Genomic DNA, 14,924 nt, shown 5'->3' on the forward strand with positions numbered 1-14,924 from the left:
TGTATTCCAAACAAGCTGAAAATTTCATGTTATATGTTCATTTGCAGTGAAGTTATAAACGTTTTATGTAATGAACCCCTATTTGATACTAACAAGTAAAAAGAATGTAACATTCAACATTAGTTAAAAATAATAACTAGGCAATGAAAGAGTTAACACAACTTACACACAGTACTGGAAAGAGGGCATACAAATGTTTCATATCTCAGATAGTGTGCTAGTGCCCTCAATGGAATATTTGAGTTTAAAAAAATTAACTGCCACTGTTGTAATAATACACAAACTCAACTGAAGCCATGCTTTTTCAATCTTGGCTTATAAGACATTTCTGAAGCCAGTGACAGTCAATCATGAAGTACTGGAGGACTAGATTAAAAGCAGGGTGTTGAAACCAGGTAACAGAAAGCATACTTACTGCCACTGATGAGGCTTCTACCTCTTCACACAAAGCCACCTTGGCCATTAGACAACATATGCATATTTTAATTGTATACATACTGAGTTGTTAAAGCTTATACAAAACCTTTCATGAGGTAATAATGGATATTGCATTAATATATCTTGTTGTGAATAAATATGTGAAAGTTTGGATTTTTGCATTATTTATCACAGCATCCACTGCCATGTTTATGTTCATAACCTGGACCAAAACAGGTACCTCAGCTTGCAAGAAATGTAATAGGTCTGGAAATAAATATTATTTATTAATTTATAACCAATAACAAGATGAAAATAATCATTACCATAGATGCACAAGATTATATGGTACTGTTTATTCACTAAGTAAAGTACCTAAAAAAAAACATTTTCTGACAGTCCTCTCAAACACTTATGTTGTTTTAACTATTATATGAGCTTGATGAATGTAATTATTAGTTATGAAAAACTAACTGAATAATAATTGAATACTTGTTGATTTTTTCAGGTTGTAGTTTACCAGATAAATCGTACTAAAGGTCGACATCACAAGTTTCGTGAAATTGCTCTACCTGCACCAGCTCAGTGTATGGAGGTGATGAATGACAAAGTGTGTGTGGGCTTCCCTTCTGTTTTCTACTTGTATTCATTACAAGAAGATACTCCACCAATATGTAAGTTAGCTGCAGCCAGCTTTTAATATACACTAGTTATAACTTGTTTAAAAACAAACCTCAGCACTACTAGTCACAGATACGTTATTCTAGACAGTGGGTTAATGTTATAAGAGTTTTGGTTTAATGTATGTATTAATTAGTTGAATTAATACTCTAGTGTTTTAGATTTAAATATTTTTACACTTGTTTATCATGGCCCCACAGTGTCCTTTCCATCTCCATATTCTATTCAGATTTGAACTACCAGGAAAAACAATGAATAATAAAACTCTGTACCAGCTTTCAAAAAAAGAAGTAATATTTCACCCTGTCAAAGATCAGTGTTATTTAACTCTTGCTATGTGTGGGTCAAAGTGTGCATGTCATGACCTTTTACAGAGTTACATTAAAATTTTTAAACTACTTTATTATCAGTGTATGCAAATAAACTTGGCATCACAATGTAGTTAATAAATCAAATCTTAATATTATATAAGTTTTAAGTTTCTAATTTTATAAGTAATAAGTGTAAGGATAACGACATTTGTTCTCTGTCTTCCCACTGCTTTAACTTATTTACCACTTCTCCCTGAAATATGTAATTTAATGTAAATTATTGTTTATAATATAGATATTACTGAGGTAAAGTCTAATTTTTATAACCTTCAATCATATTTGTCTACAGAGAATAAACCTGTTCCTTTCTGTCAACAAATTCCCAGTATTTGTTTAACATTTTGTACTATGTCATTTACAATCTTTAGAAAGGCAAAATTTTAATCTGTATTGTCAATTTCATTTTCAGTTTGAAAGTTTATCTCCTGATGTTCAAATTGAACAGCAAAGGAAGTTAATTTAAGCTGTTCTTGTAGTAGCCACAGGACATTTATTGTGTGTTATTGTTTTGTATTCTTAAATGCATTATTTTAAATAAATAAAAATTATTTAGTGTACTAAAACCATCATTACAAACAAAATAGACTTAAACTTCATCAGCAGTTGACAGCAAGATACAAGAGGTCAAAAGTATTATATTTGTTTTTTTTTGTATATTCTTTATTTATGGCAGTGGTACACAAAGTCTGGCTCACAACGAGGCTGAGTGTTTTGCGATGTCCAACAGGAAAGTCAAACATAGAGAGTTCACAGGCTTAGAGTTTGAGCCTGCGCGAAGATTAAGTGCTATAGAAGAATATGTATTAGATTAGATACTGGATGGTTCCATATTTGTGTCGACCAATAAAGAAAATTTAATAAGCAAATCTTGTTAATACACAGGAATTTAATCATATGCGCAATGACGTAATATTTCCATAATTACAAAATCTCATGCGTTCCAATTGTTCTTCAAGATTTACTTACAAGCCCTATTTTGATATTATTTCATAACAAAAATGGCAGCTAATCATAAAAGAAAAGTTGATGATGAAAACTGGCAGTTTCATAATGATTGGACTGCAAAATACTGTTTTGTTCAACAACAGAAGAACGTGATTTGTCTGCTGTATCATTCGACAGTAGCAGTAGCGAAGTATCCAATATAAAGCATCATTATTAGTCGAAGCATAAAGATTTTCACAACGTTGTCGGTGATGAGCGAACAGCTTGAATTGAATCTCTGCAGCAGTCGCTGAATTACCAGTAGAATATTTTCTCAAAGCAGTCAGCAGATTTAGGTGCAGCATGTGAGGTCAGTTACGATATTTGTTAATGATAGCAAAATCTGGCTGACCATTCACTGATGGTGATTTTGTCAAGCAATGTATGGTTACTGCATTGGAAAAGTTGTGTCTGGAAGCAGTTCTCAAGCTACAGACGGTGGCTTTGAATCGTATGACAGTTCAACGAAGAATTTCACACCTCTCAACAGATGTGACAAGGCAGCTTACAAATAAAGCAGCTAACTTTGTCTGCTTCTCTTTGGCAGCAGATGAATCGACTAACATCAGTTCTACAGCACAGCTACTAATTTTTGTTCGTGGTGTGTCATCATCATTTGATATAACAGAGAAACTAATCGGCATGGTTTCCATGAAGGGTCAAACAACTGAACATTATTGGAGTGTGTAAAGTACTGTTAATTATAACATGAAAATTACTTTGCACTTGGAGTAATCGATACTCTGACTCTGTATATCCATGGATAAATTAATCAATACTCTGACTCTGTATATCCATGGATAAATTAATCAATACTCTGACTCTATATATCCATGGATAAATCTTTAATAAAAATATTTAACTGAAAAAAACTTATTTTTTGAGTTCAGAAGACTTGTAATATTTACCAAAAACTTAACAAATTTTGTGAAGTTACATAAAAGGTGTAATATGAAAACTGATGGTGACCTTATGATTACAAGGCTAGTCAAATCAACTTGACCCTGTATGAAAAGAGTTAAAGGGATATTTACAAACAGTTTACAAAATTTTGACTATTGCACCACTGAACTTAGTGTTACATGTTTGCATTTGGTATTATAATACGTAGATCTTGTTTTTTATTAGTGGCCCGTCAGTGGCAGAGCAACAAATCTGCATTCTTTCAACTCTTAAAACCAGGTTTTGATACCTGTGGTGAACTGAGTACAGACAGCCCATCATATAGCTCTGTGCCTAATTACAAACAAAATTTATTATTTTTAGTTAGAGACATGTAGAGGATTTAACTAATGTTAATACAGGTATTTTTGTGACTCCATTAAATAATATTAATTATATTGATTCTTCTGTTTCTCTTCATCATCATCATCAGGTTTAGTTCAACCAGAAAGTAGTGCACTCTCTTTTCTTATCCATAATCCCATGGATGCTTGGATAGCAATAGAAATTTCAAACAAAGAATTTCTCCTAGTTTTCAGCCGTGAGTATTATATGATAGAAAATATGTAGTGTTTTATTATGGACAAATTATAAATCACTTCAAATAACTTGATACTTTATCTGTTTGGTTGAAAATAAAAGAAAAAATTTGTAAATATTCTACAAACTTCTGTAGAATATTTAAATTGTAAGACTAATTCTGTAATGCTTCAAAATTATTATAATCTTAAATAAACACGTTTTTGATTAAATCATGTAATATATATATATATATAATTAATAAATAGTAATAATTTTTTGACAGATTTTGGGGTTTATGTTGATCATGAAGGCAAAAAGTCTAGAGAAAGAGAATTAATGTTTCCTGCCATCCCAGTAGCAGTCAGTGAGTTCAGAAAGTAGTTTCATATATATATTTTGTTACCTCTGTTATAAGACATCTTAAATAATGATCAGTGGTTTAAGTTGCTAATATTTTCTTTTAAATCATTATTTATATTCATACTATATTATAAACCAAATTTTAAAAAAATTAGATATTTTGATCTCCATGCTATATGACATTACTGAATAGAATCCTATATTTCATCTTTGATTATGCATGTTAAATTTTTGTGAGTGTACATATGTTATACGCTTACAAAGACTTGTTGTATTAATTCTATTTTGTAAACTGATGCTGCTTTGTCTTTAATGTGTTTGAAAGGTACTAAACATGTTTCTAACACTGATGGGGCTCGTACATGAGGCAACACAATATTACTTCAGCATATTTAAGTTGTTCCCATAGAGTGCAATATCTCATTCATATAGTCAATTAATGCTTTATTTCTTCTAGAGTAAAGATTTATTATTTGGAATATTTTGTTTTAAAGAGTATTTCTTGTGTGTTTTGAACTGTGTTCTAGCTACAAGTGTTCATCATAACTATGCAACACAATCAGTAATGTGCGCACTTAAAGTCAGAAACAGGTTATACAATAAGCTGACTAAGCTACAAGCAGGGTGATCTGTGAAGAATCAAAAATGAAGTTGTTTAAACAATGTATTATATATATATTATGAAATTTTATTATAACTTAATAAAATGTCTCTCTTAGTGTTATCATTTCATGTCATATGCATCAGACTGTTGTAAGGCCTTGTAATATTTTAATCAAAAGTACTTAATTTCTATTTCTATAAAAAAACGAAAAGTATGCAGTTTGAAATTTTATAACTACTGCCAAGAAAAGAAAAAAGACAAATATAAGAGCACTTAATTCATTATCAGTGTGTACAACTTGTAAGTGTTTTTATTATTTAATCATTTTGTATCAAGACTTCACAAATGCACATGTCTAACTCGCATCATTAATATAACTTTTATATTTTATGTGCATTTCTCACTACATAGGGTGCATGCTTCCCCATCCAAACTGAAGGTTCATGGTTCATGGCCCAGTGTGACAGAAATGGGTTTCCTCATTACCTTCAAATCATGCAATTATATCAGACAAAAGCTGACAATTGGTGTTGACTAGCTGATTTCTTTCTGGTCTATCAGTACTTAACACACACACATACCCAGAAAAAAAAATGTTGAAATTTCAAACAAAGTATACCATTTCAAGAAATAAAAAAATCACATTTTAGTTTCACTGTAAATTCACTACTACAGTCAGTGTTAGACTTTTGAGAAATTATGTTTACTAGGTTAGAAACTTTTTTTATGAAGTATGTATTAAAAGCTTACTTTGCTTTGTCTTTACCAGTTTTAGTTTATATAGTCTAAAATATAAACTTACATATCTATATTTTTTAATTTTTACTAGGTTACAGAGACTCCTTTTTAACTGTGTATAGTGAGACTCACATTGATGTGTTTGAAGTTTCCTCTAGTGAATGGGTTCAGACAATCAATATTAGAAAAGTAAGAAGGATTTCTTCATTATAATGTAACCAGTAAAAGTTGGTTGTACATTATGATCTTTGTATTATAAATAAGAAATGTCACCTGCTTTTTTTGAACATCTATTGATGAGATAGGTATTTATGTTTGGTTATATTGAAATGTAAAGGTAGTGGGGTCCATTTTCTTGCAAAATATCAGATTTATGTTGTACATTTGAAAGATGCTGTAGTTTGTAAAGATCTCTGAAATAGATAAGTATGTTTACTTTTTGGAAATCTGCACTGTAAACATTCTTTAGTTAAAATACATCAATGTTGTCAAAGCAAGAAAGTTTTTCAGGCTTGTTTCATGGATGAGAAAAAAAAACTACCTTCTGAGTTTGGTTGCTTTAATACAACATATAATTTGAAAAACCATTAATAAGGTTACTGAATGAACCAACTTGTATGTGTAGGTTTTTAATTTTGACATTTTGTATATGCGTTAGGTATCTTACTATTTGGTAATAGTATAACCATCTTGTTGGTGATGTATTCTTTGAAATTTTCTGTGTACAAAATATTATAAATATTTTTTGCCCATTTTGAAATTATAGTTTAATGCTTTTATTTCAGTTTAACTGAATTGTCTATCAAATTATTAAGTTTGTGTTTTTAATTTCAAAATTAATTTTGTCTTTCTTCTAGACAAAGCCTCTCAGTAGAACTGGTGAGTTATCCCTTACATGGGCAACAGACCTCCCTCATCTCATCTATCTGCATAACGTTCAGCACAGAGACAACCTTGTACGGGTACCCGAAGTAATGGTTCAGAATGTACGTGGTAGATCTGGAAAAGCTGTCATTGCACGGACCAGGCGGAGATTCTCAGTGAGAGAAGCAGGAAAAGGGGGACGCATGTATGTGAAACTTGTTGTACTTTGTCTCATTTTTACCACTTCCATGTATACAAAACTTCTTGTACTTTGTCTCATTTTTACCACTTCCATGTATACAAAACTTCTTGTACTTTGTCTCATTTTTACCACTTCCATGTATACAAAACTTCTTGTACTTTATCTCATTTTTACCACTTCCATGTATACAAAACTTGTAGTACTTTGCCTCATTTTTACCACTTCCATGTATACAAAACTTGTAGTACTTTATCTCATTTTTACCACTTCCATGTATACAAAACTTGTAGTACTTTATCTCATTTTTACCACTTCCATGTATACAAAACTTGTAGTACTTTATCTCATTTTTACCACTTCCATGTATACAAAACTTGTAGTACTTTGTCTCATTTTTACCACTTCCATTTATACAAAACTTCTTGTACTTTGTCTCTTTTTTACCACTTCCATGTATACAAAACTTGTTGTACTTTATCTCATTTTACCACTTCCATGTATACAAAACTTGTAGTACTTGTGGTGCTTTGCCTCATTTTTTACCACTTCCATGTATACAAAACTTGTAGTACTTTATCTCATTTTACCACTTCCATGTATACAAAACTTGTAGTAATTTTATCTCATTTTTACCACTTCCATGTATACAAAACTTGTAGTAATTTTATCTCGTTTTTACCACTTCCATGTATACAAACTTGTAGTACTTTATCTCATTTTTACCACTTCCATGTATACAAAACTTGTAGTACTTTATCTCATTTTTACCACTTCCATGTATACAAAACTTGTAGTACTTTGCCTCATTTTTACCACTTCCATGTATACAAAACTTCTTGTACTTTATTTCATTTTTACCACTTCCATGTATACAAAACTTGTAGTACTTTGTCTCATTTTTACCACTTCCATGTATACAAAACTTCTTGTACTTTGCCTCATTTTTACCACTTCCATGTATACAAAACTTCTTGTACTTTATCTCATTTTTACCACTTCCATGTATACAAAACTTGTAGTACTTTGTCTCATTTTTACCACTTCCATGTATACAAAACTTCTTGTACTTTATCTCATTTTTACCACTTCCATGTATACAAAACTTGTACTTTCTCATTTTTACCACTTCCACGTATACGACTTTTTAAGTGTGAAATGTTTAAAAGAAGATATGTGAAAGATTTAAAAATTAAAGGAATATACAAAACTATGTCCTAGGACAATATAACATGTATTCCTAAAAACCTCTTTAACCATGGATGTATTACTTGCATATTATGATAAAAAAAAACCTTGCTGTATTAGGTTATTTCGACATAGTTTATGAACATGAACTGGTCAAAATACTGCAAGAAGTGTAAACTATAAATAATTCTAACAATAGTGAAGCAAGCTGCACCTTTTTGGTTCATATTAGACTTTAAATGAGATGCAGAAAAACTTTGTTAGCCTGAGTTTCTGTGCTTGAGGTGTTGTACTAATAATCTTAACATAGTTAGGATGGAAATGAGTGCTACAGACTGTTGTATTAAACTTGTACAATACTGAATGTATTTTTAAATTTTTTTATACATTTTTCTTTTATGCATGTGGGAAGATACTTTATAGTAAATCTTATGCACTTCATGTTACCACAAAGACATAAATTTGTAAATGGCTAATGAATGTTTATTTTCTTGTATGGTATATTATCTTAAACAAATATTTGATTCTAATGACTAACTTAAAAGTAAGTCTTATGTTTACTTGTGGATAAATATGTTCAGTTAATTAATTAATTAACTCTGTCGTGACAAGTGACTGGTCAAAAGCCACATCGGTTTGTTTGTTGACTTGCATTCAAAATTGTATCCAACTATTAAACTACTATTTTATTGAACTATTGTCATTGAATGTGGGTATCAAAGTGTAGATTATAATTCAAATTTTCATATTATCCTGTATTTATTTTCTTAATTTAAAAGTAAATATTAAACAAACACTCCTAAACTTCAATTTTTGTGTGTCACTTGGTATGATGAATACAACACTGGTTCAATACTTGTAATGCCAAAATACAAAGTCTATGGTTTTGTGTGAATTAGGAACTCAAATTACTGATATTAAAGAGCTAGAATCTAAAATAGAATCATCCTGTCTTTTCTATTTCCTGAGCTATCACTATGTTTAGTGAATCAAACACAGCCTCTCCCTTCCTCTCACCTCCATTCATTTTTGGAAACAGACTCTTATAAATATATATATGACATGTGAGTAACCAGTAGTTCAGAATGTCCACTTTGTGAATTTCTCAGCCATTTTCAGATATAACATATACTTTTGTGCCAGTACGTTGAGTTTTAGCCTGCTTGAGATTTCACATTTTTTTAAAATAAAAATATAGCTTAGTTATTAAACACTTCATAAATTGTTGTGGAATTATATGGTATTGATGAAGTACTTTACAATTATTTGGTTATTCAAATGTTTATATAAAACCTTCAAAAATGATTTAGTTTAACATTCTCCATGGGTGAAGTTTCTTAAGGCATAGCAAGGTAAAAATATAACATTACCTCTACCAGATATTCATTTATAACTTTTAGGTGAATCACCAGTCATTTGTACCTCAAATCGGTGACCAAATATCAGATGCACATAAAAGTGAACTAAGTGAGGTAGTTAACAGTAGGGTGCTGTCATAATTCAAACATTATAGTTTTAAATTACCCTTTAGCTAATTTGTGCAATGTATATGGTTACATGAAGATATGTTCAGAACTTCGTAGATCTTTGTACAAGTTTTGTTGTGTTAACATTCAGTTGTAATTTGTACTGTGACAAGGTTGATGCATTAATAACACAGCATTGCATTGATGTTTTAACATCTTGTGTGCTAGGTTCTCATTTAGTTGTATCATTATAGTACTGACAGAAAGTCAAGAATGATTTCGGGTCCAACAAACTTCAACCATATAACTCACATGGGGCCTGGAGAATTCTACAACTTGAAAGATTTACCAACTGTAAGTGTGAATGTTCTGTAGTATGCTTTCCTTTCTTTGCTGTAGCTAATTTTATCTTCTTTTAGGATAAATAAATATATCACTAAATTCTTCCTTTATATCATAAAATGATCTGATCAAAGTATATATACACAACATTTGTTATTCTGTGGTAAAAACAAAATAGGGTTTGCTGAGCATGCAAATACAACCATACTGTGGATTAGTGTTTTAGTTATCCACAATAAGTGTACATTGGTAAAGTAAAATTAATGAGCCAAATCTCATGGAACTTGTTTTTTGTTAGGCTCAAGAAGAGAAGATGCATCGCGTTAGGAGTTTGTTACAACAAGGAAAACTTTCAGGGCAGAAAGGACAACCAGGATCTAATACTTCATCTGAGAGGCCTCTCAGTTCTCTCTCTCACTCCCATAATGGTATTATAAAAATATTATTGGTGTTTAATTAAAAGATGTAATTTAATCTCAGTTTTCTGTATCCTACTCTTGTTGTAGTATACTATTAAATACTATTGTTCATTGCTGTTTTTAACAGTACCTCAGGTTCCTGTTCCTCATTGTTATGTATTTTTCCATCTCACTCTGATACCAGAACTAAGTTATGAGCATCTCCAGTTAAAATGTTTGTATCAATCTGTGAATGGTGTCAGTTACAGGTAAACTGGATATTAAACTATTTGCAGGTGGTCCCATAGGAAGACGACCTGTTCCTCCTACCCCACAAAGACCATTTTCATCATTGACAGCAGGTTCTCCAGACAGTTCTCATTCTTCTCAGGAGCACTCTGCAACTAATGTTAGCAGCCTGACAACTGGATCTGGTCATGGAATCTCAGGACAAGAGGTATGTAAGGAAATTTTTTTAATAACATTGCTTGCACCAAAGCAACTAATGTTAGCATCCTGTCAAGTGACTCAAAAAACCTTATTAAAAAAGAAAGATCGTATTTTTTAATGAAAATCTGCACAGTTCTGTGGTTTTTATCTGAGCTTTTTATTTGTGTGTGTCATTCCTAAATTATTAAATAAAGTAATTGTTTTAGTCTGTTTTCTTTCATAAATTTTTTTCAAAAGTACTGAGTTTCTCATACATTTAGAATTATCACACCTGTGTTTTTTTTGTGTTTTCAGGGACATGGAGAGGAGTCCAGTCCTCGACACTCCATTGTCTCTAACAATAGCTCAAATTTGAGCTTCCCTCCAAGTCCAGATGATTCTAGAACTCATTATGATGATGGAGAACATGGCTCCTCCAGCTATGATTCCTAGAACAAAAAACAAGGGTGTAACAGTTTCAAGTCATCGTGTGATGAACTTATTATCATAGTGATCCATAGAAGAAGGGGCTTCCATGAGTGTAACCAGTACATGAAAGGAAGGCTTTTGAAAGAAGAGTGTGTTTAGATATATCAGTTAAAAAGAAATAAAATTTACCAGATTACTGATACAGGCATTGAGAAAGTTAGTCCACCAAAAACTATAAATTGAAGGTTGTACAAAAGGTTTGGAACATCTAAAGGAGGCACCTCAAAGTCCTACACAAGTAGTGTTGAATACATTTATTCCTTTTTCTAAAATTTATAAAATGTCAGTTACTTGTGGTAGTTGCTTCTTTGTTGGTGTTGCAAAAAAAAAAAAAAGCATATCAGTCCGTGCGTGCGTGTGTGTTGTCATTGTTGTTGTGTAGAGCTGTATTATAATAAACTACTAAATTTACTGCTCAGCTAAACTTTTAGAACAAATCATTGTCTTAAGAAAAGGAATATCTGTACATATACACCACTTGGCTTCCTGTTGTAATCAGAGGAACAAGTTATTTAGTAAGATTTCTAGCTGTCCATAATGTAGATCAAAAGGTTTGTTTTTAGTAGAAGAAAGAAAACATTTAATACAGTTGTTCATTAAGCACAATCTATATATATAAATATCTATATGTGTGTCTGTGCATGTATGTATGTGAATTTTATGTAAATTTCTACAAGAAATAAAACAGTTTAGTCATGAAATGTAAGCTTTAGTTGTGTGAACAGTGTAGTATATTGTAAAATGAAAGCTGTTAAATTAGCTAAGCTGTTCCTCTTAGAGTTTCATTTATTATCTTTTTATTTCCCTAAAGGCTATTTTACCATTACCTCATACTTTTTTATTGTTTCTCTAATCTCTCAACCACTAAAATCCTAGCCAAATAATGCTGGCTTTGTAAGACGCATATGGATCTTTTTCTTTTAAAATATTATTTTTATAGATGTAAAAGACTACAAAAAACATGGGGTTTCTGTTTTGTTTTACTAAAAAATCTTTATCTAAAAATGTTGTGGTGTTTGTGAATATTATTGGTCATTCACCTGAAACAAACAATACTATAATGTGAAGCTAGATGTATTATTGGTCAATTACTTTAACAAAAAACATTGCTGTACTTTGTAATTAAAAGCTGGAATTATCATTGGCCTTTCCTATTCTTTTGATTTTGAGCATAATTTTGTATTTTAAATTCATACTCTTGTCATAGGGAGTTTGATCTGTCGTTGGTGATCTGTTATCTTGATTTTGGAGTATACTTTCCCATTGATCATTGGAGCTTGCTCTGTCTTGAGTCAATGCTTTTTCAAAATTTTGAGAAAGGTCTTTGGTTATTCAGCTCTATATTCTCATGTGGAAGTTCTTCTCATTGATCTTCTGATGTCTTGCAGTTTTTGGCTGTTTCTGTTAATGTGATGTGAAACTGATGTCTTTTTGGTCATCCTTTATCCTTTTATGTGGAGTTTCATCTTTTAGGTACTGTTTTGTTTTTATTAGTATTCAGTCCAATGTTTCATTGGTCATCACTTCTAATTAGAAGACTTTAGTATTCATTTGTCATTAAGTACAGTGTAATAAGAAGGTTTTACATTGTGATAAAGTATGAGAATATTACTGGCTATCTCTTCTCATCTGATGTAGAACTTATTGTTTCTTTAGTTAGTTCTTACTTTGTGTTAAAGATATTGAAGTATTCTTAAATAAGTTTTTTTTTGGCTTTGATCTGTATCAATACAGAACCTAAAGCTGTGTGTGTTTTCTTGTTATAAGTTAAAACATTACAGAAGAATTTTGCTTTATGTGAACTGTGCTGCCTTTTCTGCTCCTTTAGAAAATGTTTCAGTTTTGTTTTGAATTTAAAGTTACTACAGTTGTTCAATGACAGTCTTTGTTTGTTTGACTAACCAGTTTATGTGTTTAAAGAATCATCTGATAAAAGAGTGCACTTGCTAGATTAATTTACAGAATAGTGATTCAAAATTGTTAATTTTTTTTGGTGGTGATGTGTGGCTGTAATTTCATGAAGCAATCCTACAGGGATAATAAAACCAGAAAATATCATGAAAGTCAGTGAACTTGAGTTTATTTAAGTGATTATATTTGTGTTTATTGTATCTAAGGGTCCAATGTTTACCCGTGATGTGAATGCAAGCTTGTATGTGTCAGTGTGTATACTCTTATGGGCACCTGCAATGACACACATTCCTAGTTCCCCAAGCACCTTAATGTCCAGTGCATCACTGTGTCCTCAAGATGACAGGACTACAGACTGTATTTGTTTTTGAGAACTGTGTTGATCTGAAGTATGTTTGCGTGGCTGACCTCAAACAAGTGGTAACCATTGCCTGTGTGCTTGAACAAATGAATTGTTATTAAACACAAGGGGAACTTGTTTAAATTTGTATTAAGGTGAAGTCCTCATAGGAGTAGTTATTTGCAGTATTGTGTATTATTTTTTAATCAATACCTATTTTATTTATTAAGAAAATGTTATCTTAGACATTAACACAGTACAGTCTTATCTTTATTTGATTTCTATTGCTTTTCTAATTAAAAGAATGTTATTAATGTTTAAGAGTGGGAAAAAAATAAACATGCCATCTATAGATATTACCATTATAAGAAGTATCTATTGGTGTAGCTTTCTTAAAGGTGTACCAGTGGAACACCTGAAAGGAGAGGTAATGTCAATCATGTTTTCATATTAAACATTGATTGGTTTGTTTTAGTTTTATTTGCAAGAGGTTTGGCCAAAATATTTCATTTGATTTTTGTTGGGGGACCATTTTTGTTGATTTTGTGCAATAACTTAAAAAAAGAGATGGGCATAGGAATTATAGTTCTTGGCCTAAAATTTGAAATAATTTTATTGTTGCTTCTTGTACTTTCATTAAAACAGTATCTTAAATATGAGCTTTATTTTCTAAATTTAAAAGGTCAGTGATTTTGTTTTGTCAATTCTTGTGCATTATTTTAGGTTTTAATTCATCAAACCTATTTGTTACATTTCCTTCATTAGTCACAAACATCTATAGTGAACCCTTATAACCACACCATATGTCATTTTTATAGTTTAAAATGAATATTGTGAATCACAATATTTTGTTTTCCATAGTATCAGCAAGTTTAAGGTAGTGAGAGAGAGAGAAAGAGGCACGTTATTTGTAGCTCAGTAAGCTCTTCACAGAGATTATAAAAGAACATTGTAATGTTGTCAACTGAAGCTGTGGGTTCACCTCAGGGAGGTAACCTTTACGGAAATTTGTACTCAAACCTATGAAAATTATTTGCCTTCATATAAACTGTTGAAGCTTAACTTTTTAATCAAAAAGTTATAATTTATTCGTATATACAGCATTTTCTCTATTGTGTAAATAGGCATTTTCTTTTTTATTCCTGCAAAATTCTGTAAAATATTTCATTTCTTTTTTTCCTATTTTAAATGCCACATTTGTTATATAACATTACATTTCAAGAGACCAACGATAATTATGAACTCGAGGTTTCCATGCTTATTTTATTTTTGTACACTACAAAGGTCGTAGAAGTTAATTTTAGAAATTCGTAACTTGTTCTATGGGTAAACAATATCAAAGCATTATTGTCACTGATTAACAGTGGTGCTTCTGAAAGTAGAAATGTAATAATCTTAATTTGTGTAATGTCTGTTAAATAAAGTCAGATGTTTTATCATAATGGCAGTGTGAGACTTTTATTTTGGGATTTTCAGTTTTATAACAGGTACCAAGTTTGTATGTTTTTTTTAAATAATGTATTGTTATGGAGTTTAAAATCCATTGTTGTGAAAGTTCTTATAGATTAATGTGTTTTAACACCTTTCATTGAAGATGCTTATCTATACTTTATTATTTATCAGTTATTACCTTTGATTTCATACATTCACCAATGAACTATTTCGAGGATAAAAGATGA

At 30.9% G+C, this 14,924-nt stretch overlaps 1 protein-coding gene across 1 annotated transcript in view; it reads left to right on the forward strand.

Annotated features, from left to right (window-relative positions):
• The window catches only part of LOC143226756 (serine/threonine-protein kinase MRCK alpha-like), a 125,030-nt gene extending 110,343 nt beyond the window's left edge, over window positions 1-14,687 (forward strand). The window contains 9 exon segments of the mRNA XM_076458136.1: window positions 926-1,091; window positions 3,829-3,936; window positions 4,201-4,281; window positions 5,711-5,808; window positions 6,477-6,688; window positions 9,591-9,690; window positions 9,977-10,106; window positions 10,373-10,533; window positions 10,821-14,687. Coding sequence (XP_076314251.1) covers window positions 926-1,091; window positions 3,829-3,936; window positions 4,201-4,281; window positions 5,711-5,808; window positions 6,477-6,688; window positions 9,591-9,690; window positions 9,977-10,106; window positions 10,373-10,533; window positions 10,821-10,958 — 1,194 coding nt within the window. The 3' untranslated portion in view covers window positions 10,959-14,687.
• The last annotated feature ends 237 nt before the right edge of the window (window positions 14,688-14,924 follow it).

This window comes from Tachypleus tridentatus, chromosome 1 (assembly GCF_004210375.1).
Source record: "Tachypleus tridentatus isolate NWPU-2018 chromosome 1, ASM421037v1, whole genome shotgun sequence".
NCBI lineage: Eukaryota > Metazoa > Arthropoda > Merostomata > Xiphosura > Limulidae > Tachypleus > Tachypleus tridentatus.